This window comes from Sorex fumeus, unplaced genomic scaffold (genome assembly GCF_029834395.1).
Source record: "Sorex fumeus unplaced genomic scaffold, SorFum_2.1 ptg000010l, whole genome shotgun sequence".
Classification (NCBI taxonomy): domain Eukaryota; kingdom Metazoa; phylum Chordata; class Mammalia; order Eulipotyphla; family Soricidae; genus Sorex; species Sorex fumeus.
In genome coordinates this window covers 16,621,166-16,644,211 of record NW_026606067.1, presented here as the reverse complement: position 1 = coordinate 16,644,211, position 23,046 = coordinate 16,621,166, and the positions used below count along the sequence as shown (strand labels likewise).

Genomic DNA, 23,046 nt, shown 5'->3' with positions numbered 1-23,046 from the left:
TACACCACGACCAAATGGGATTTGTTCCAGGGATGCAAGGATGGTTTAACATTTGAAAATCAATCAACATAATCCATCACATCAACATAAGTAAAGATAAAAATCATATGATCATATCCATAGACTCAGAGAAAGCTTTTGACAAGACCCAGCACCCATATATGATGAAAACTCTCATCAAAATGGGTTTTGAAGAACTTTCCTCAAGATAGTCAAAGCCATCTACAAGAAACCCATGGCAAGCATTATCCTCAATGGGGAAAAACTAAGGCCCTTTCCTCTACGATGAGGGACACAACAAGGCTGCCCACTATCACCACTTCTGTTTAACAAAGTACTGGAAGTACTTGCAATAGCGATTAGGCAAGAAAAAGACATTAAAGGCATCCAGATAGGAAAGGAAGAAATCAAGCTCTCACTATTTGCAGATAGTACGATACTATATCTCGAGAATCCTAAATCCTCGACCAAGAAACTCTTAGAAACAATAGACTTGTACAGTAAAGTCGCAGGCTATAAAGTCAATGCCCAAAAATCCATGGCCTTCCATACGCAAATAATGAGACAGAGGAAAGTGACATGAAAAAAATAGTCCCATTCACAATTGTGCCCCAGAAAACCAAAGACCTCAGAATCAGCCTACCTAAAGAGCTAAAGGACATCTACAATGAAAACCACAAAACACTACTCCATGAAATAAAAGAGGACACAAGGAAATGGAAACATATCCCCTGCTCATGGATAGGAAGAATTAACATCATCAAAATGGCAATACTCCAGAAAGCATTCAAAACAGATTCAACGCGATCCCTATAAGGATACCCGTGAAATTCTTCAAAGAAATATATCAAGCACTCCTGAAATTCATATGGAACAACAAACGCCCATGAATAGCTAAAGCAACTCTTGGGAAAAAGGTGTGGGGAGGCATTACCCTCCCCAAACTCAAACTCTACTACCAAGTGGTAATAATTAAAACAGCATAGTACTGGAACAAAGGCAGGGCCGCAGACCAATGGAACAGAGTGGAATATCCATACACACAACCCCAAATGTATGAACATCTAATCTTTGATAAGGGAGCAAGAAATGTGAAGTGGAACAAGGAACGCCTCTTCAACAAATGGTGCTGGGATAACTGGACAACCACATGCAAAAAATAGGCTTAGACCTTGACCTAGCACCATGCACAAAAGTCAGATCCAAATGGATTAAAGATCTCAACATCAGGCCAAAATCCATACGGTATATTGAAGACAAGGTCGGCAAAACCCTCCACGATATTGAGGCTAACGGTATCTTCAAAGACGACACTCCACTGACCAACCAAGTGGAAACAGAGATAAACAAATGGGAATATCTTAAATTAAGAAGCTTCTGTACCTCAAAAGATACAGTCACCAGAATACAAAGACAATCTACAGAATGCGAAAGGATATTTTCCCAATACCCATATGATAAGGGGTTGATATCAAGGATATACAAAGCACTGGTTGAACTCTACAAGAAGAAAACATCTAACCCCATCAAAAAATGGGGTGATGAAATGAACAGAAACTTTCCCAAGGAAGAAATCCGAATGGCCAAAAGGCATATGAGAAAATGCTCTACATCACTAGTCATCAGGGAGATGCAGATCAAAACAACAATGAGATATCATCCCACGCCACAGAGACTGGCCAACATCCAAAAGATCAACCAGTGTTGGCATGGATGTGGCGAGAAAGGGACCCTCCTTCACTGCTGGTGGGAATGCGCTCCCATTTGACCCAGCAATACCACTCCTGGGAATATATCCTGCAGAGGCAAAAAAGTACAGTCAAAGTGACATCTGCACTTCTATGTTCATTGCTACATTATTCACAATAGCCAAAATCTGGAAAAAAAACCTGAGTGCCCAAGAACAGATGACTGGTTTAAGAAACTTTGGTACATCTACACAATGGAGTACTATGCAGCTGTTATAAAAGATGAAGTCATGAAATTTACATACAAGTGGTACTACATGGAAAGCATGTTAAGCAAAATGAGTCAGAAAGAGAGGGATAGACATAGAAAGACTGCATTCATCTGGGGAAAATAAAGTAAAAAAATAGGAGACTAACACCCAAGAATGGCCGAGATTAGTACCAGGAATTTTGTTCCATGGCTTGGAGGCCAGCCACACATGCTAAGGGAAAAGGGAAATCAGACAGAGAAGGGAGCACCAAATAAAGGGTGTTGGGAGGATCCTCCCAGGATGAGAGAGGCATGCTGAAAGTAAACTATAGACTGAACATGATTGCCACTCAATGCCTCTTTTGCAAACCACAGCACCCAAAAGGAGAGAGAGAACAAAATGGAATGCCCTGCCACAGAGGCAGAGTGGGATGTGGGGGCTGGGGGGTAGGAGGGATACTGGGATCAGTGGTGGTGAGGAATGGATACTGAATCATTGTATAACTGAAACCCAAGCACAAAAAATTGTAAATGTACAACTGTACCTCATGGTGTTTCACCAATAAAATTTTTTAAAAAAAAAAGAAAATGCACAGACTCCAATATCTGCAGACAAAACAAATAAAGGACAGAGAAAAGGAAGCTGTCACACAGGGAAGAAGATAAGACTCTCACTAAGAAGTCAGAACACATGATCAATTCTGGTGCGGTCAGTAATCAAGAAAACTGCCATGCCTTCCCACAGAAGTATGAAACAACTTTATCATGTCTTATTGTCTTATTCTTTAAATCTATTATCCTGAGAAACCACATAATAAAGGAAAATAATCATCATTCCAAATAAAATAAAATGCTTATCATATACAAAATGCCTGCCAAAGCAGCTCTATAGTCTTTTTTGGAAACTGTGTTAAAATGATCTAAAATGATCGTTAATAATGAATCCTCTAACAGCGTTTCTCGACCATAAATTCTGCCCCCTCCCATGGGCCACAGGTAAAAACCATATAAACGGGGACCCATAGCACCAGAGTAGGGGAATAAGTGGCAGGGAAAGCAGAGGGACCACAGGACGGTAACATGGTCAAAATGGGTCCTGGGTTGGCAGAAGGTTGAGAAACAGTGACCTAATTTAGTTCTGAAAAGTTTTGGGACATATTAGAAATATAAAGAACAACAAAGAGTTACAGCTCCACAGAAATATCTGTTCTTTATGTCAGGGGAAATGACCTCTTCCGAAATCCCCTGGGTTCAGCCTCATCACCAAAAGAAAATGCTGCCTTGTATCCACTCACCAAGCTTAGACAAGTCCATCTTCTTTTTCGACCAAGTGAAATAATGCAAAAGCCCTTTATAGGCCTGCACGAGGTTGATGAGAACTTCCTGGGAAGAGGACTTCTCACCATATCTCCACGTCTCTGCTTGGCTGAGATTTCTGCTTGCATCCTCAAGCATGCCATGATGCAGAAGGTAGAGCGCATGCTGTAAGGAGATCTGCAACAATGACAAGAAAAAGTCCACTGAGTGTAGCTCCTGAGACAACCAGGAGCCAGCAGGTCCTACAAAAACACAGTCTGTGCTGGGCTAACCTTGGTAAGACACAAGTGATAGAAACACCGTGGCTTGTCAGGAAAAATTTCAACTGAGCAATGAAAACAGATAGGAAACAATGAACATCACAGGAGTTACCCTATAGAAATTTACAAACTGATGCAATTTCCAGAATGAAAAAATTCAGAGACACAAAAAAATTATTAGAGGTAACCAGGGATTGGGAGGTCAAGGGAACTGGGAAGTTACTACATAATGGGTACAGAGCTTCCATTTGGGGTAATAAAAACATTTGGAAACATTGATGACAGTTGATCAACCTTGAAATGTAATAAACACCACTAAATTCTATAAGAATTAGGTATTTCACATTAAAAAAATGGAAATTAGAAAAAGTACAAATATCAACAAAAAAATGAACTGAAGAGTATTTTAGGATTTCCAGGACATACTAGTCTATCATAACTCTTCAGTTCTGTAATTACTGTGTAAAAAGCAACTACTGATGGACAGACTGAAATGGATATGGCTGTTCACTTAGAAATAGGAAAAAAAGACAAAATATGTTTAGAAACTTTATTGAAACAGAACCCTTAAGGCAAGTATCTACCACAGAGAAGATACAATGTAGTTTGGAAATGTTTTACAGGGGGATGGGGGTGGGGAGAGGTTAAACACATGGTAGCTCACATGGTTACTCCAGGCCTTACACTCAGAAATTGCCTCCGGCAGTACTCTGGGAACCAAATGGCATAACAGGGATCCAACCCCGGATGAACATATGCCAGGCAAATGCCCTATCAGTTGTAATGTTACCCCGGCCCTAGAATGGAAATGTCTGAATGCTTTTAAACAAGAATTTTATGAAAGATCAACTGAATTTGGAAAAAGTTCTATCAAAACTAAACATTTTCACACATGAATTAAAAGATTATTGTTACATTTTTAAATTAAAGTGTTCATACTACCAAAGGGCTGGAGTGACAGCACAGCAGGTAGGGCATTATTTGCCTTGCATGCGGTCAACCTGGGTTCAATTCCTCCTCCCCTCTCGGAGAGCCCAGCAAGCTACCGAGAGTATTCCACCAGCACAGCAAAATCTGGCAAGCTACCCGTGAGGTATTCGATATGCCAAACACAGTAACAACAAGTATCACAATGGAGACCCTGCTCGAGCAAATCGATGAACAAGAGGACAGTGCTAACAGTGCTAACTACCAAAGACTCGATGAAATTAAAATTAAAATTATTAAAATTCTGATGACATTTTTCCACAGAAATAAGGGGGTGAAAAAACCTCATTTCTAAATTATTATATAGCCACAAAAGACTCTCTATTGCCAAAGCAATTTTTGGTCTGTTGGTTGGTTTTGGAGCCTCATTCAACTGGGACCAGGGAGCGCTTCTGATGGGATCAGAGGACCATACAGAGTGCCAGGGATTGAACCCAGTTGGCCACATACAATGCAAGTGGCTTACTCACTGTACTCTCTCTCTTGCCCAATAGCCAAAGAAATATTATGCTTAATATTAAATTAAATATTAAATATCATGCTTCCTGGTTTCAAACTACATTATAAAGCTATAGCTATCAGGGGATCTGAGCAATAGTACAGTGGGTAAGGTGTCTGCCTTGCATGTAAACAATCTGAGTTCATTCACCCTTTATGGTCCCCAGGACCCACCGAGAGTGATCGATGAGCAGCGAGCCAAGAATCAGCAATTAGCACCATTGAGTGTTACCCCAAACCAAACCAAAACAAAGCTGTAGCAATCAAAATAACATGATCAATTAATTTATGACAAAGGGATTCACTATACCAAAGGGACAAGACATTTTCTTAAAAAAATAAAAGTACTAAAAGTCCAGCATCATGAAATGAATGGAATTGGGCCTATTTTAAAACACTCACAAAACCTTACCTAAATAGATTAAGAACTGAAGAAATGTAAAACCAGAACTATATAGCAACCTAGAAGGAAATGAAGAAAAATTCCTTAACACGGGTCTTTTTAGGTTGGACACCAAAAACAGAATAGTAAAACTCAACAAGAAAGAGCACATCAATCTGAAATGCTTCCGCACTACAAAAAAGACCAGAAAGGAGACAGAAAGGCAACTGCTGAGAGATATAGGAAAGGATCGTAGGTGACAGGAGTGAAGCATATGGTTCTTTCACCTTCTCTTATTTGTTGTGGTGTCTTGCACTTTTCCCATGCTTTTAACTTTACTTCCTACTTTCATCACTGAGCCAAGTAATTTCTCTCTCTCTCTCTCACACACACACACGCGCGCATGCACACACACACACAGAGGGAGAGGGAGAGAGAGAGAGGGGAAGGAAAGCAGAGAGAGAGGGGGAGAGAGACAGAGGGACAGAGAGAGGAGAGAAAGAGTGCGAGAGAGAGAAAGAGAGCATTTGTTTTGAGAGAAAGAAATGTTTTGGGACAACAAATTTTTAAAAAGTGAAATTTACGAAGCCTAATTCTCATCACCTTTAAGTAATTCATGACACCAATATTTTTCATCCGGTCAGCAAAATTACTAAAAGTCTCCACACTGCTGTTAGGATGGTAATAGAGAATTTCACTTCCAAGCTTCCAGATAATCTGTCAAAACAAAAATTATTAACAAAAATGTAAAATCTTTGCCTTGATTTCCATCTAAAAGTCCTTTTTCTATACACTACTAGTATCAGCATTCTACCATAGTTAACCCAAACTGTTGTTATCTGTGGTAAAAATCATTTTTACTGACTAAAATGCCACATACACTATGCTATGATAGTGCCATTTTTAAGTTACTAGACAGAATACTAAGTTAAGTTACAGGATACTAAGTTACTAGGTAGACAGGACACACACACACACACACACACACACACACACACACACACCCCCAATACAACCTTTGAAAACTTGGATCTATACTATCAGCTTCTTCACTTCTCTTATTCTCATCTTTGCTATGTACAAAACGACAGCTGTGGGGTGGGAGATGCTCACAGGGCTGGACCAAGTGCTCTCCGTTCACAAAAAAGTGCTGTGAGAGTGCTGGAGACTCTGGTTCAATTCTCAGCCCAATGTGAGCTGGGAACAGTCCAGCAGTGAGCCCAGAGCAGTCCCTGTCCATGAGCTCTGCCAGGTGCAGTCCCAAAAACAAACAAAACTTAAAAAAAAGAGTGACCGTCTATGTTTCCTGAGATACCTTTAGTTCCACGACTACTGTCCGTATTAATTTCTGTAACAGAGCTTAACACTCTTCCTGTTCATGATACTAAATCTTTCTCTCTTCCCATAATTTAAAGAACTTCAATAAAATCAACCTTAAATTTAGGAACATTTAAAATAAGTTCAATGACCATATACACTGGTATTTAGCATAAATCAAACTATGTTCTTTTTGTTGGAAGTAATAAGATTAGGGTTTTCCTCTTTTTTTGTTTTTGCCATGCCAGGATGCATTTGCCTTGCACAGGGTTGACCCAGTTTGATCCCCAGCACCCCATATGCTCCCCCTAGCCCGCCAGGAGTGATCCCTGAGCTCAGAGACCAGAGTAAGCCCTGAGCACCAATACCTGGAAGACTTACTAGAAAACCAATGTATCAATACCTTCTTTGTACAAAATGGTCTGGACAAAAGGAATCAGCAAATCTGACCAATGTTTTCCAGCTACATTGACTTCAGTTCATAATCTAAATTCATAATGAATGGTTAACTTTTTTTTATAGGTGTGTATGTGTGTGTCTACTAGACATCTAAGTAATGCAAGGATATTAGCAAAAGTTAACTGAGATATTCACATGGAGCTATGTGTATATAAACAATCACTCAATGAACACATTTAACAGCATATGCCTGGTACTCTTATAAACAAAGGTCTCTGCATATGTGGAATTCATACGTTACAGACAGGTAACTGATAATTAAGCTGGCAAATGTTATGGGGAAAGGATGAAGAAAAAAGAGATAGGGGCACACGAGGCAGGAATGGGGGCTGGCATGCAACTGCAAATTGAAGTAGTGCTAGTAGCTTCACTGAAAATGGGACACAGACAGGAGCTGCTGTGGTAACTGGAGAGAGCTTTCTCCATAAAGAAAATGTCTAAGGCACTGGTAGTCGGGAGTGAATATACCTGGCCTGCAGATAGAAAAGAAAAACCAACTGTGAGGTCAATGTGGGCAAAAGAAGCAACATGAGCAGGTCCCGTGGACCGTGGAGGCACTCAGAATTACCTGGTGTTTAGAAGGTGAGTAGGAAGACACTCGGTGATGCAAAGAGAAATCACATGATCTGACTAATGCTTTTTAAGAATCATGCTGTGTCATTGGTCATTAAAATAATACAAATCAAAACCATGATACTTATCAAATAAAAGCTAGGATGGATGTAGTTACAAAATATGGGCATTAACAATGTTGGTAAGGTTGTTGGAAAACTAAAATCCTCAACCAAATGGTCCCCTGAAGGTCACCATGGATAGCCTGAGGATCACCAGAGTATTGCCGGGTTAGGCCTTGTAAGCCCTGGCACTGCCTGACTGTCTCGGGTCTCCCAGCACTGCAGGGCTACTTAAGCAGCATCCCATATTTTGGACTGATCCTAGTTTAAATGCTTAGATCCACAGACCTAGTTGGCGGAAAAATGCCAAGAGGGTCCCCCCAAAACAAACTGTCCCAACACAAACTCACCATCCAAAACTACTTCAAGAGACTTTTAGTAAAAGCAATGTGAGATCCCGCAAAGGACGTTATAGGAATTTAAAAGGCAAAGACTCCCAGATCTGTCATTTCATCCACAGACTACCTACCTCAGGGGCAGCATGTCTTTTGTAGGTATCAGAATCTTCCAAGATCTGTAAGTAACTGTGCATGTACTCTGCAGCCTGTTGCCACTGGTGCTTCAGCAGAGCTTCCTGGATGAAACTTAGGCAAGCATTTGTTGTCTGTGCAAAATCCTTTTCCATTTTACCTCCAGTGTCTAGGATTTAAAGAAAAGAGTCTTTTACCCACAGTAATTCCCTACTCTGCTATTCAAAACACTTCCAATAAGTAGAGCAATAGGTGCTAATAACCCAACCTACCTGATATCCAAGATACATTCACCTGAAACCAACTTCCACACTACTTTAATTAGCAAATGAAAACAATGACTAATTTAGAGATTTTTTTTATTGACATCCTTGGGCTACCAGAGTTCAATTCAATCGCCCTTTTATTCTTGTACTGAACAATCTGCAGACAATCTCTCAAACAGGGCACCCAAAGCAAAACTCCAAAATATTTAGAATGGGTTAACAACCATTAAATCAGGGGTATTCTGGGCAAGCATGTCTTTATTTCCAACCATGGATTTAAAAAGCACCAAGAGGGGTTGGAGCGATAGTACAGTGAGTTGGGCATTTGCCTTGCATGAGGTCAACCCAGGTTCGATCCCCAGCATCCCATATGGTCCCCCAAGCATCGCCAGGAGTAATTCCTGAGTGCAACAACCAGGAGTAATCCTTGAGCATCGCTGGGTGTGACCCAAAAAGAAACAGAAAAGAAAAAAAAATAACACCAAGAGGTAAGTTAGCTTGCTTGCTTTCTTTCTTTCTCTTTTTTTAATATAGGAATACCGCTCTTTATTCAGCCACTAATTGAATTGGGCATGAACTCCACATTACTTTTTTAAAAAATTTAATTTTTAATTGAATATCCATGAGATAGACCATTACAAAGCTGTTCATAATTGGGTTCCAATCATACAAATGTCATGCAAAGTGAAATAAATCAAAAGGAAGAAAACAAATAACAGATGATGTCACTCATCTATAGAGAAATAAATCAAAGAATGACCCAGGGAGATATTTCAATGGGCTAGAGAACATGATTTGTATGTCAGGGTACATACAAAGACGTTTAGATCTTCATATCCCACCTGGCCCATCCACAAAACACATTTAGGAGTTACCTTCAGACAGCAAGCCAAGGAGCCAATGATTCAGCATCCATCCCTACACCAGTGTACATTTCCCACCACCAATGTCCCTTGCAGCTTTTCAATTGGGTAGCCGCTTGAGGTATGGGTATGACTGCTGAGGCTTCTGGAAGTACAGGGAGGTGGGTGGAGGTAGCCCATTTTGACCCTGAGAAAGCCTGGAGATTTCAGTCACAAAACCTGCATACCTGAATTTTCAGCAGATTATATCTTGGTGAGGTCCATCCTGAGGCAGTGGAGTCAGGCCGGGGGTATGGCAGCGATTTTGGATTGTGGAAGCAAGTGGCTACCAGAGGCTCTGCTTGGGCAAGCCACTAGCCAATTGCCCCCCTCAGATTTACCCCGGTCTGTTCAGCCATGTACGGGTCCAAGATTAACTGAGGCTTTTGATCTCTTTCAAGGTGAGCTTTCATTTTTTACAGGGCTCACAGTAACTTGATGACATTAAGTGTGAATGAGATTTAAACTACTGTAGATGTTAGTATTGATATCTCTAACTCAAGTTATGAAGATAAGGGTTCTGTTACAATCCTTCCCAAAAGGAATAGATCGTATATTGCCACCTTCTGTTCCCTTCCTACCACAAAAACAGAGTCCTACCTGTCTAGTGTCCCCTGGGAGAACTCAGGTACAAGCTGGTTCCACATATGATACAGTTTTACAGCAATCATCAATCATCTTTCAGGTCTTCGACCTCCTCACAAACCCTAACCTAAAACTGATCACCAAGAATAGGTTCCTCACAATCAAAATCACTAGATACTAGCTTAATACAAGCTTAGTGCTGAGAAAGTGAGCAATTCTCACATATTCATTTAGAATTTATATGATTTTCAGGTCTTTTACTTACCAATATTGTACAAGGATGCAATTATTTTTCTTTTTTTTGAGGGAGAGGTCGGGTGTGGGGCAGATATAGTGGTGCTCAGGGCTTACTCCAGGCTCTGAGTTCAGGAATCACTCCTGATGGGCTAGAAAGTACACTTGGGGTTCTGGGGATCTAACCAGCCCTGTGCAAGGCAAATGCCCCACTTGCTGTACTATCACCCCGCCCCTTCATTTCTTATTGTCTTAAGGATTAAGAATTCAAGTTTAAATGCTTAGATCGTATTTAATTCAAGGAGCAAAGAAATCTCTGTCAAGTGGAAAGAAGGCTAGAACAAGAAAGATGTATTTGAGGGCTGTATGAAACACAGTGATTCAGATGTATTCTCAGGATTACCTATCCAACATAACAATATACAGATAACTTACCTTATATATTTTTTTAATTAATTTAGATTTGGGGGTTTCATACCCTGCCGTGCTCAGAGCTTTCTGCTGGCTCTACAATGAGGGATCTCTCTTGGCAAGGCTCGGTACAGTGTGGGGTACCAGGGATAAACCCGAGTTGGCCTTGTACAAGGAAAGTGCCGTATCTTCTGTACTACCTCTCCAGCCTCTCCATTATATTATCTTTTATGAAGTTTATCCCATAGAAAAAATTTATTTATCTGAGAAGGAAACAGGGAAAACAGTATTTTTGAAACATTTTCAATCAACTCTATGAGGAATTGTTGGAATGGATTGCAACAGATAATTCCTGAACACCTCCCAGTATATCTAAATGGCAGAAATCTTCATTTACATATCATCAATATTAAGCTGGTGCCAGAGATATATGTGCTAAGTATTGATGAAAATTTAAGTGTATTTAGCATAATTCCTTTTTTACCATTAATTCAAAAGAACTTAAAATTGTGAAATTTTACTTTGTTAGCAGTGGCAGGGATGGAATCCACGTCTTATGCACACAAGATGTGCTTTACTGCTAAGCCACATTTTCAGCACACACACACATACATACACGTGTGTATGTATGAGTGTGTGTATTCTGGGGGCAGGGGCATACCCAGTAATGCTTAGGATTAACTCCTAGTTCTGCATTCCAGCAGATGCTCAAGGGATCATATGGGATGCTAGGGATCAAACATGGGTCAGCTGCATGCAAAACAACTGCCCTGTATTATCTCTCCAGTTCTCAAAATTATATTTTTAATTATTTCTTTATTGCTTTTAGCCTAAAAAATCCTCACAAATTCTCTTGACCACTGAACTAGTGTGGTTATTCATTTTTATATCCGTGCTGAATTTTCTCATTTACTTTATGGCCAAAATGGCTGCATGTTATTTTACTTACCCACAGTATCAATATGCTTTTGGAGCCAAGGAAAACACATTCCTGTACCAGAGAGCACAGATGTTTCATCCTTGGTCAAAGGTGTGATCAACTCTTCACTAAAATCACTCATATTCCAACCTGGAACACAGAAGCAGCTTGGTTCTTCATTAAGATCAATCTCCAAACCGTGTCTATCAGTCACGTTCTATATGCCTGAATGCACAAACTTGTGAATTTACACAGGAACAACAGCCATCTTTTTATCTAATAAATATCATCTGACCAGTCATCTTAGTAGTAACTTGAGTTCTTCCAAAGACATGAATTCAATTGTCAGCAATAGTCAAACCCATTTGAAAGGCTCTGACTACTGACTGTTTCAAGTACATAGACAAGATACTGTCCTTTTTACTGAAAAAGAGAGCGTTAAGCCGGAGGGGGGCGGGGGGACGACACGACCACAGCAAACTGATGAATAACAAATCAAGAACAACAACTACAGTAATAATTGGCATCTATGGATTTGATTGGCATTTATGGGTTGTCTCCTGAGCAGAAAAAAATAATTCACTGCAACAAAGACTAGGTTATTACTTTTTTCATTATGGAAAAGCAAAGGGGCTTAGGGAAATCAACACAAAAGGAAGGTGGGGCCACTTTCTGTCAAGCAACTTGGCATGAGATCTCTTCAGCATGCAGAAGGCAGGGCAGATGCCGACCTGGGACTTGACAGAAGACACATGTCCCCATTCTCCATCAGTGCAGGTCAATTCAATCACCTGCAGTGATGCTGGCTGTTGGTTTTTCTCCAGTCTTCCCTGGTCTCTCCAAAGTTAGATGGAGCACCTTCCAGCGGGTTCTCCATAGCTGAGCTAACCCTGCCTCAGTTTAGCTTGGCCGCGTTATGGCCCGAAAGAACGCTTTTCAAAACGAAGCTCTACAGTTACAGGGGTCTGGACTTGAGACCCCAGCCGCCAAACCTGAACCGACTCACGGGTTAACTTTTATTTTTTAATTGAAGCACCGTGAGATATAGTTATAAGGCTGTTAATGGTTGGGCTACAGTCACACAATGTTCCGATAGCCATCCCTTCACTAGCGTACATTTTCCAACACCAACGTCCCCGGTTTCCCTCCCAACCCCACCCCACCTCCCACCCCCCAGTCTGCCTCTACGGCAGGCACTTTTCTTCTCTCCCCCTCCCCCTTCCTCTCTTTCCGTCTGGGCTTATTATGGTTTTCAACACAGGTACTGAGAGGTTTGGTCCCTTCACCTTTCAGCACTCAGTTCTTATCCAGAGTGACCACTTCCAACTCTCACTGTCTTTCTTCTCTATCCTAAATGCCCCTACCCTTCCACCGAGGACCAGCCTGGCTCTCGTTTCTACTGTCCGCACGGGTTAACTTTTAAAGCGCCCTTACAACAACCCTCCTCAAGCCACACTCAGACTAAAGCGGCGTCCGCCCGTTGCCACGGAAACTGACGGGCCACCCTTTTCTGCGCGGTTTCGAGAACTCCGGGTTGCAAAGGCCTCCGGAGAAAATACAGAATAGGCTGAATCCCTACGTCACGGGGCAGACGCCCACGTCCGCCACACTCACCGGCCCACAGCCGAGCTCCGCGGCCAAGCGAAAGCTGTCCCGCGGCCCCGGGAACAACGTGCTGACCGGAAGCGCAGTTCGCGAGAGCTAAAGTGAGCATGCGCAAGATGGCGTTTTCCGGCTGCGCCAACGCGCGGTCCCGCCCCCAACACTTCTATCAGCCGTGGCAGAGGCACGGCCCGCGGCTAGACCCGGAAGTTTACCGAAGTAGCTGGAAGGCACCGGAAGTGACTTGGACAGTCCTCCCCGGCTGGACCAGGACTGGACTCTGCAATTGGAGCTGATAGGGCTGAGCTGACTGCGGCTGGGTGAGAGGAGCAGCCCCAGACGCATCGTTGATGGCCCTCGGGAGGTGGCTCTGACTGGAGGCTTTGCACCCGAAGCCTGTGCGTGTCTCCGCACCGCAGGCTCCCTGGAAGACCTAGTTTCAGGATCCCAGCAGCGTCCTTAGTGTATCCCCACAGGGGGGCTGCAATAAAAGCACAGTGTCACTCTATCCCAGTAACTCACTGCAATGACCTTTCGGTTTCTGCTTGGCTCTCAGCTGCTTTCTTGAGGTCTCTTTTCCTTTGCTCAGCTTTTGACTTTGAGTTGTCATGACTCTGCCTATCCCAGAGTGGAAGGAATAGCTGTTTCCTCCTTCAATGGGGTGGTTCTTCGGTAAAGATCTGAGAGATCACTTTTTATGAAGAACAAGACATACCGGGTGAAACAGGTGAAATGAAAGATGGTCAAATGTGAAATGAGAAGAATGAAAGGATCAAGAGTGAAGGGCCCATTTTGTAAATCATGATGCCTAAATAAAAATGGAAAAAAAAATAAGTAAAATTATAATTCCCAGGGAAACCACTAGGAAAACAGAATTCATAGTAGCCAAAGGTAGAAATCGTCCAAATGCCTGTAAATGTAATGAGTTGTCATGTGAGATTATGTAAGTAGCATTCATGAATTAAAATTTTTCCAACAATTTTAAAAATAAAAGTGAAGGACCCGGTGAAAGCAGACACTCGTGGGATCATAATGTGTGTTTCCAAAATGTGTGTGGGTGGGTGGGAGGAGTTGGTCTGTGAGAAATGTGTAAGCCCTTTCACTGAATCACTTAACTTCCCCTTAGTCGTCGATTAGCTCGAGTGGGCGCCAGTAACGTCTCCATTTGACCCTGTCGCGTGCTAGTGTAGCCCAATGGCATCTGTTCGCTCTGGGAACATGAAGAGCCTCAAACCGATCGTTCATGATCTTGATGAAGTCTGACCATCTGGTAGGTGGGCGGGCACGCGGTCTTTTGACATCCCATGGAATCTAATCGGTAACAGCTCTAGTCCAGCGGTCGTCTTTAAATTTCATTACATGACCAGCCCATCTGATTTTTGACGCCTTGGCAAATGAGACAGCGTCCCTGATTCTTGATCGTCGACGGATGTCAGAACTCCGGATTCTTTCTCTCATTTGAGTGAAACGTGATATTCCAAGCATAGCTCTTTCAATTCCTCTTTGGGAGACCCGAATAGAGTTCTCATCCTGTTTGCGTAGGGTGCAGGTCTCTGAGGCATATGTTAATGCAGGAAGAACAGTGGAATCAAAGAGATGTGCCTGGAGCCGGAGGTTCTTCGTCCTCTTAGCTATTTCTTCGACATTCTTGAAAGCATTCCAAGCCGCTCTCTTCCTCCTGCGCAGCTCGGGTGCCAGGTCATTTGTCATGTTGACCTCTCGACCTAGGTACACATAGCTGTTGCATTCGGAGATGGTCGTTCCGTTGAGAGCGAATGGGGCATCAGGAACGAGGCTGTTTCTCATAAACATTGTCTTCGTAAGATTCAGCTGTAGTCCTACCTTTCCACACTCACGGTCAAAGTCGGCCAGCATTTGTGCCACTTGGCTGATGTTTGGTGTTATTAAAACAATGTCATCAGCAAAGAGGAGGTGGTGTAGTTGCCGACCATCTATCTTCACTCCCATTCCTTCCCATTCCAGTCGTTGCATGATGTTCTTGAGGGTGGCACTGAAGAGTTTCGGTGAAATGGTATCACCCTGCCGAACCCCTCTCTTGACACCAAAGTTTCTTTAACCAGTCATCTGTTCTCGGGCACTCAGGTTTTTTCCAGATTCTGACTATTGAAAAGAGTACTGCAATGAATAAACAAGTGCAGATGTCACTTCGACTATACTTTTTTGCCTCTGTGGGATATATTCCCAGGAGTGGTATTGTTGGGTCAAATGGGAGCTCAATTGCTAACTTTTTGAGAGTCGCCCATAATTTTTTCCAAAAGGACTGAACCAGTCGAAATTCCACCAGCAGTGAAAGAGGGTCCCTTTCTCGCCACATCTGCGAGAGCACCGGTTGCTTTTGTTCTTGTGGATGCAGGCCAGTCTCTTTGGTGTGAAATGATATCTCATTGTGGTTTTAATCTGCATCTCCCTAATGATTAATGATGTAGAACATTTTCTCATGTTCCTTTAGCCATTCGGATTTCTTCTTTGAGAAAGTTTGTGCTCATTTCATGGCCCCATTTTTTGATGAGGTTGGATCTTTTCTTCTTGTGGTATTCACCAGTAACTTGTATATCCTTGATATCAACCCCTTGTTGGATGTGTATTCGACGAATATCCTTTCCCATTCTATAGACTGTCTTTGTATTTTGGTCACTGTTTCTTTTGAGGTGCAGAAGCTTCTTAGTTTAAGATAGTCCCATTTGTCTATCCCTGTTTTCACTTGCTTGGCCAGTGGCGTGACTTCTTTGAAGATACCATTAGCTTCAATATCATGGAGGGTTTTGCCAACTTTGTCTTCAATCAACTTTAAGGATTCCGGTCTGATGTTGAGCTCTTTAATTCATTTTGATCTTACTTTTGTACATGGCGTTAGGCAGAGAAATGAGCCCACTTTTTTGCATGTAGCCCTTCAATTTTGCCAGCACAAATTGTTAAAGAGGCTTTCTTTGCTCCACTTCACATTTCTTGACCTCTTATCGAAGATTAGACGATCCTATGCTTGGGGGGAGATGTCGGTATATTCAACCCTGTTCCATTGGTCTACAGCTCTGCCTTTGTTCCATACCATGCTGTTTTCATTGTTACTGCTTTGTAGTAGAGTTTGAAGTTAGGGTGGTTGATTCCTCCCATTTTCTTTTTCCCAAGAACTGCTTTAGCTATTCGTGTGGGCTAATTGTTCCATATAAAAATTTCAGGAGTGTTTGCTCCATTTTTTGAAGTATGTCATGGGTATCGTAATAGGGATCACATTGAATCTGTACAGTGCTTTGGGAAGTATTGCCATTTTTTTAAATTTATTTTTTATTAGTGAAACACCATGAGGTACAGTTGTAGATTTACATATTTTTGTGCTTCGATTTCAGTCATACCATGATCAAATACCCATCCCTCCACCAGTGCCCATTTTCCACCACCAAGGATAATATCCCTCCCGCCCCATTCCCCCCATCCCCCCCTGCCACTGTGGCAGGGCATTCCCTTTTGTTTTCTCTCTCCTTTTGGGTGTTGTGATCAGCAAAAGAGGCATTGAGTGGCAAACATGTTCAGTCCAGTCTACTTTCAACCTGCATCTCCTCTCCTGGGAGGATCCTCCAAACACCCTCCATTTGGTGTTCCCTTCTCTATCTGAACTGTCCTTTCCCCTAGAATACCCGGCTGGCCTCTAAGCTATGGAGTAATCCTCCTGGTGTTGATCTCAGCTATTTTTGGGTATTAATCTCATATTTTGTTATTTTATATCCCCCAGATGAATGCAATCTTTCTATGTCTATCCCTCTCTTTCTGACTCATTTCGCTTAGCATGATACTTTCCATATTGTACCACTTGTATGTAAATTTCATGACTTCATCTTTTCTAAGAGCTACATAGTACTCCATTGAGTAGATGTACCAAAGTTTCTTTAACCAGTCATCTGTTCTTGGGCACGCTGTTCATTTCTTTTTTTTTTCTTTTTTTTGGGTTTTTTTAATAGTTTATTTCTTTATTGAATCACTGTGGGCAAAGTTACAGAGCTTTCGGGTTTAGGTCTCAGTCATGTAAGTATCAAACACATTTCCCTTTACCAATACTTATTTTTAACCGTGAACCCCAATAGAATCCCACCTCCCACCCCTCCCAATTCCTGTGAGGCAGATGAGTTCTAGTTAATACTCTATCTACTTTGACTAGATACATTGTTTCGATAGAAGATACACAATTATTGTTTAGAGTTTACGACCCCCCACCCCCAATCAGATATGCTGAAACAGTGTTGTGAAATGATTTGCTTTCTACAGCTTGGTTTAAGAATAAAATGATGGCGCACGGCCGCACGGTTTTGGATTTCTGCTGTTTCACTTATTAACCCTGGAAGTATTTCTATTAAAAGTTAGATAGTTAAGAGATTGGTTTCTGTGCTCTGGAGTCGTGGCCATGCCGGAGAGCCGCTCGTGGGGTGCAGCCGGTGCCCTCAGTCGGGCGTGAAGGACGGCCCAGAACGCCCCCCTTCCCATGAGGCTCCCACTGCCCCCCGCCCCCGGCTCAAACCTGCTGTCCACAAGGCTCCTGTGCGGCCGCCATCTTTCTTTCCAGAGAGGAGCGGGCGAGCGGGACAACACCCTTTCCCCTCCGGGCAGGCTTGGTGGCGCAGTTTAACACATAGTCCATTTGCTTTTCTGCTCCAAGCGGCTGGTTCTCTGTGCTAAGTCCTTGTGCCTCCGGGGCCGTGGCCGTGCCGGAGAGCCGCTCGTGGGGGGCAGCCGGTGACTTCGGTCGGGCGTGAAGGACGGCCCAGAACGCCCCCCTTCCCATGAGGCCCCCGCTGCCCCCCGCCCCCGGTTCAAACCTGCTGTCCACAAGGCTCCCGTGCGGCCGCCCCGCTGTTTACCGACAAAATTTCTTTACCGACAAAATGGCGTGTCGAATTTCGGAAGGGAGAACTTTGGGAACGACGTATCCATCCTGTGGGATTTGGTATGTCGGCAAGTGGACATGGCTATCGAAGAGATTTGAGTAGAAGTCATGGATAATCTTCTCCATTGCCATTCTGGAGGATGTGATGGATTTATAAGGACGTCGGAAGGCAGTCATCTTGGTCTTGTAGTTGGCAAAGGACAGGCGGGCATTACGAATATTCCCGGCTTCTGCCGCATCTACCAGCACTTCTGCTCTTCTCTCTTTGAGGTCTTCCTTGATCGCATCTCTGCACTGCTTTGTGAGCTCGGATGTTAGCTTGTGGTTGCCTGAGGCATGCGCCAAACCACGCTGGTGAATAAGCTCAAGAGTTTTCGAAGACAGGCGTTTTTTTGTGGCTATGTCTCTCTTGGCGTTCCTCGCACATTCATGGAGGTGCTGTACAAGTCGATCGTATTCCTCATCAATGTTGTCAACAATGGCATCTTCCCATGTTGCCGCAATAGTGCCAAAGAGCTCCCAGTTGGTGGTCATTCTGGGAGTTCTCTTTTTAAACTTTGCAGCCCTTTCTCCCCGCTCTGTGAAGTAGAATTTTGCACGAAGGAGATGGTGGTCCGATGCCGTTCGGAATTTTGGGACAACAGCGACATCGGTCAGGCAAAACCGTCGATTGAATATGATGTGGTCTATTTCGTTGTGGAATCGTCCACCGGGAGACTCCCATGTCCAATGTTTAGATTCTGCCTTCTGGAACTGTGAGTTACCATGGATGGTCTTGGTCGACATGATGAACTCAGACAGTTTCTCACCCTGTTCGTTCCATTCTAGGCCATGGGTCCCGATGTGAAGTTCTTCAGCTGATCTTCTCGGTCCTATCTTGGCATTAAAATCACCCACAGTGATCTTGTAGAAGGTGTGGTCTTCTTTATAGAACTTCTCCAGCTCCATGTAGAACTTCTCAATTTCTCTTTCATCATAATGAGATGTTGGTGCATAGACAACGAAGATACAGAGATTGTAAGCCCTTTAATTTTTAAAAAATTTTTCCATATATTTTGCAAACTTATTTTTTTGTATATTTATTTATTGAATCACTGAGAAAAGTTACAAAGCTTTCAGGTTTAAGTCTTGGTCATGCAATGATCAAACACATTTTCCTTCACCAGTACTTATTTTTCACCACCAAGAACCCCAATATACTCCCCTCACACCCCTCCCAATGCCTGTGAGGCAGATGAATTCTACTTAACACTCTATCTACTTTGATTACATTATTATTTCGATGAAAGAGCACTATTATTGGTTAGAGTTTACACCCAACAATCAGAACTGCTGAAAACGCATTGTGAAATAATTTATTTTCTACAGTTAGTTATGAGAACCATATGATGTCACGCGGCCACAATAGCGGCTGCGCAATTTTGGATTTCTGATATTTTACTTATTAAGTCTGGAGGGATTTCTGCCAAGAGCCAGATAATTATGAGATTGGTTTCTGTGGCTCTGGAGCCATGTCTGTGCCGGAGAGCCGCTCATGGGGGGCAACTAATGGCCTCAGTAGGGCGTGAAGGACAAGCCGGGAACACCCCCCCTTCCCAGGAGGTTTCAGTTGCCCGTCACCCACGGCTCATCCTGGCTTTCCAAAAAATCCGAGGAGGCCGCCATCTTGCTGTCCAGGGGGAAAAAGGCATAAAATTCTTAAATGGTATCAGTGCAAAGCTAGGAAAGGACTGAGAGTTTTAGGGAGGCAATTTTAAAGTCATTGTAAGGCTTAGGTGGGAGGGGAAATAGTTCAGAAGATAAGGTGCTATCTTGCATGCAGCAGACTGTTGGCTCCTAACGTGGCTGGGAGAAACCCCCAGCACAGAGAAATAACTCCCTAGCACCTCAGGGTGTGCCCCCAAAACCAATAATGATATTAATAGCTATCATTATAAAGTGATGGCAAAACTGATACCCAACATCATTGCAAGAATTTCACCCATATCTATGCTGAATAAAATAATGACATAGACTCCCTCAGATGCTTTGCTTCCCCTACTCTAAAAGGGAACCATTTGTACAGAATCAGTGCATTGAAAGAGATGAAGCAGTCAAATAAGTTTGTGCAAGGGGCTAGAGGGATAGTAACTCTATCAGATGTAAACTCTAATTCAGCACTGCCTGGTGGGCTCTACCTCACCAAAAAAAATGTCATTTTTGGTTTCTTTGTATTTATCAAGAATAGCAAATATGAGAAAGAGAGATAATACAGTGAGTAGGTAGTGTGCCTTGCACACGCCAACCTGGGTTCAATATGGCACCCCAATCTCTAATAGGAATAATTGCTGGGGAAGAGCCAGAAGTAACCCCTGAGAATCTCAGGGTGTGGCTCTCAAAACAAAAACACAAAATGTGTTATAGATGATTATGAGAAAATAATGGAGACATAATGTAGAAGCTCAATGAAGACAGTAACTTGTACTCGAGTGGAAGTGGGGCCACTCTTGATGCTGCTCCGGAATTCCTTCTGTCTCTGTGCGTAGGGATCATTCCTAAGCACAGAGTAATGCTCACAGTACCATTAATGGAGCCAGGGATGGAATTGGAATCAGTCACATGCAAGGGAAATGCTTAACCCTTAAACTATCTCTCCAGTTCCTATAGCTTATGTTTTTATTTAAAACTTTGTGTTCACCTGTGATAGCAATGAAATCTTCATATATCCCAACCAAAGTACCTCAACTTCTGATTGGAGACAGCACAAATATTTTGAGATTTGAAATAACCATTAATATTCTTTTTTTTTCATTTTTTATAATTTGATCCATTGAATCACCGTGAGAGCAGTTACAAAGCTTTCAGGTCTAAGTCTCGGTCATACAGTACCTTCACCAGTGCCCATTCTTCACCACCAAAAACCCCAGTATACCCCAAGCCTACACCCTTCCCCTACCTATGGGGTAGATGATTTCCACATTACTCTCTCTCTACTTTGATCACATTCAATATTTTGACACCAGACCCACCATTATTATTTGGGATTTTACCCCAACACTCAGACTGCCGAAAAGGCAACAGTAGACAATTTGTTTTCTGTTGCTGGTTATGAATAACATATGAAGTCACATGGCTGCAGTAGTGGCTGCGCAATTTTGAAATTCCAAAATTTTAACACTTAAATCTAGAGAGATTTCTGCCTGCGGGGTCCGGACACATTTCTGACAAAAGCCACTGGGTTTCAAGATTTGTTTCTGAGTCTCTGGGATCATGGCCGTTAAGCAGCTTGATCAGGACCCAAACAGGCCGTTTGTGGGCAATGACTTGGGGTCTCATTGGGATGGGGAAGAAAGGGCTGGCACCACCCCCATCCCATGAGGCCCTGCATGTCTTGTCACTGCAGACCCAAACCTGACTGTCCAATGGTCTCTGGCGGATGGCGGCCACCAAGCTACCAAGGGGGAGCAGGTGGAGGAACAGCACCCTTTCCCCCTGGGGTGGCCCGGCAACAGTAAACTACTGTGTAGTCCGGACGCATTTCTGCCAAAAGCTGCTGGGTTTCTGAGTCTCTGGGATCATGGCCATTAAGCAGCTTGATCAGGAGTCAGACAGGCTGTTCGTGGGCGGAGACTCGGGGTCTCATTGGGACAGGGAGGAAAGGGCCAGCTCCACCCCCATCCCATGAAGCCCCACGTATCTCGTCACTGTGGGCCCAAACCTGACTGTCCAGTAGCATCTGGAGGATGGTGGCCACTGGGCCACCAGGGGGAATAGGCCAAGGCATGAAACCTATTCCCACCTGGGGTAGCCTGGTGCCGATAACCTACTGCAGGGTCCAGACGCATTTCTGCCAAAAGCTGTTGGGTTTCGAGATTTGTTGCTCAGTCTCTGGGATCGAACTTGCCATTAAGCAGTTTGATCAGGAACCAGAGAGGCCATGCCTCCAATTATATAGATGAGCCAGAGGTGATTTGTGGGTGTGTCTCCCACTTACCTAACTTTTGGCCATTTACTTTCTTGGTAAACTTTGCCCCAAGTTTTTGGGGTCTGGCCAAAGGCACAGCAGCAATTTTGGGATATTTGGAAGTCTGAAGGTGCCATCAGGCTGCTGATGCACTCGCCTCACAGGTACAGATTGACCTGCTGACGGCACTATACCCCCTTAACCACTAATATTCTTTCTCTTTCAGTTGAGTATCAAAATAACTTTGCTATAAATTTTTTAAACCCCAATTTTAAGTGTTTTTTTTATGTACAGTATATATCTGCTTTCTAGTGATATGCTATCATTAAAAATGTGTGATTCAATCTGAGATGTGCTTCAAGAATAAAATATTCATTAGATTTAAAAGATTTCACAATAAATAATGAATGCAAAGTATCTATAATTTTATATTGATTATAAATCTTTGGATTAAATAAGACATCTAAAATTTAAAATGATAATATTTTTGACATGTAAACAAAAACCTATACATATATACATATATATGATCAGCTGTGCTCAGGTTTTACTCCTGACTCCTCTATCTCACTCCTGCTCAGTAGTTCATAAGTGGTGCTGGGACTAAGTCAGGGTCAGTTTCATGCAAGGCAAGTACCTTAACCCCTGTATTATCTTCCCAGCCCCACCAAAATATATTATTGAAGTTAATTTCACTAGTTTTGTATTACCTTTTAAATGTGACTTTTAGAAATCTTAGAGGAGCACAGCCGGTAGGGCGTTTGCCTTGCACGTGGCTGACCCGGCTGGCCCGGGTTCGACTTCTCCACCCTTCTCGGAGAGCTCGGCAAACTACTGAGAGTATCTCGCCCGCACAGCAAAGCCTGGCAAGCTACCCATGACTTATTCGATATGCCAAATACAGTAACAACAAGTCTCACAATGGAGACGTTACTGGGCCCACTAGAGCAAATCGATGAACAACAGGAGGAGAGAGTGCTACAGAGTA

The 23,046-nt window shown here is 42.9% G+C and overlaps 1 protein-coding gene across 1 annotated transcript in view; it reads right to left on the bottom strand.

The window, feature by feature from the left end:
* TAF1A (TATA-box binding protein associated factor, RNA polymerase I subunit A) overlaps positions 1-13,310 on the bottom strand; it is a 35,657-nt gene extending 22,347 nt beyond the window's left edge. The window contains exons 1-5 of the mRNA XM_056110699.1: positions 13,234-13,310; positions 11,650-11,769; positions 8,302-8,471; positions 5,986-6,099; positions 3,234-3,432 (exon numbers count right to left, since the gene is read on the bottom strand). Of these exons, the coding sequence (XP_055966674.1) occupies positions 3,234-3,432; positions 5,986-6,099; positions 8,302-8,471; positions 11,650-11,761 (595 nt within the window). The 5' untranslated portion in view covers positions 11,762-11,769; positions 13,234-13,310. The remainder of the gene's footprint in view (positions 1-3,233; positions 3,433-5,985; positions 6,100-8,301; positions 8,472-11,649; positions 11,770-13,233) is intronic.
* Between the last annotated feature and the right edge of the window lie 9,736 nt (positions 13,311-23,046).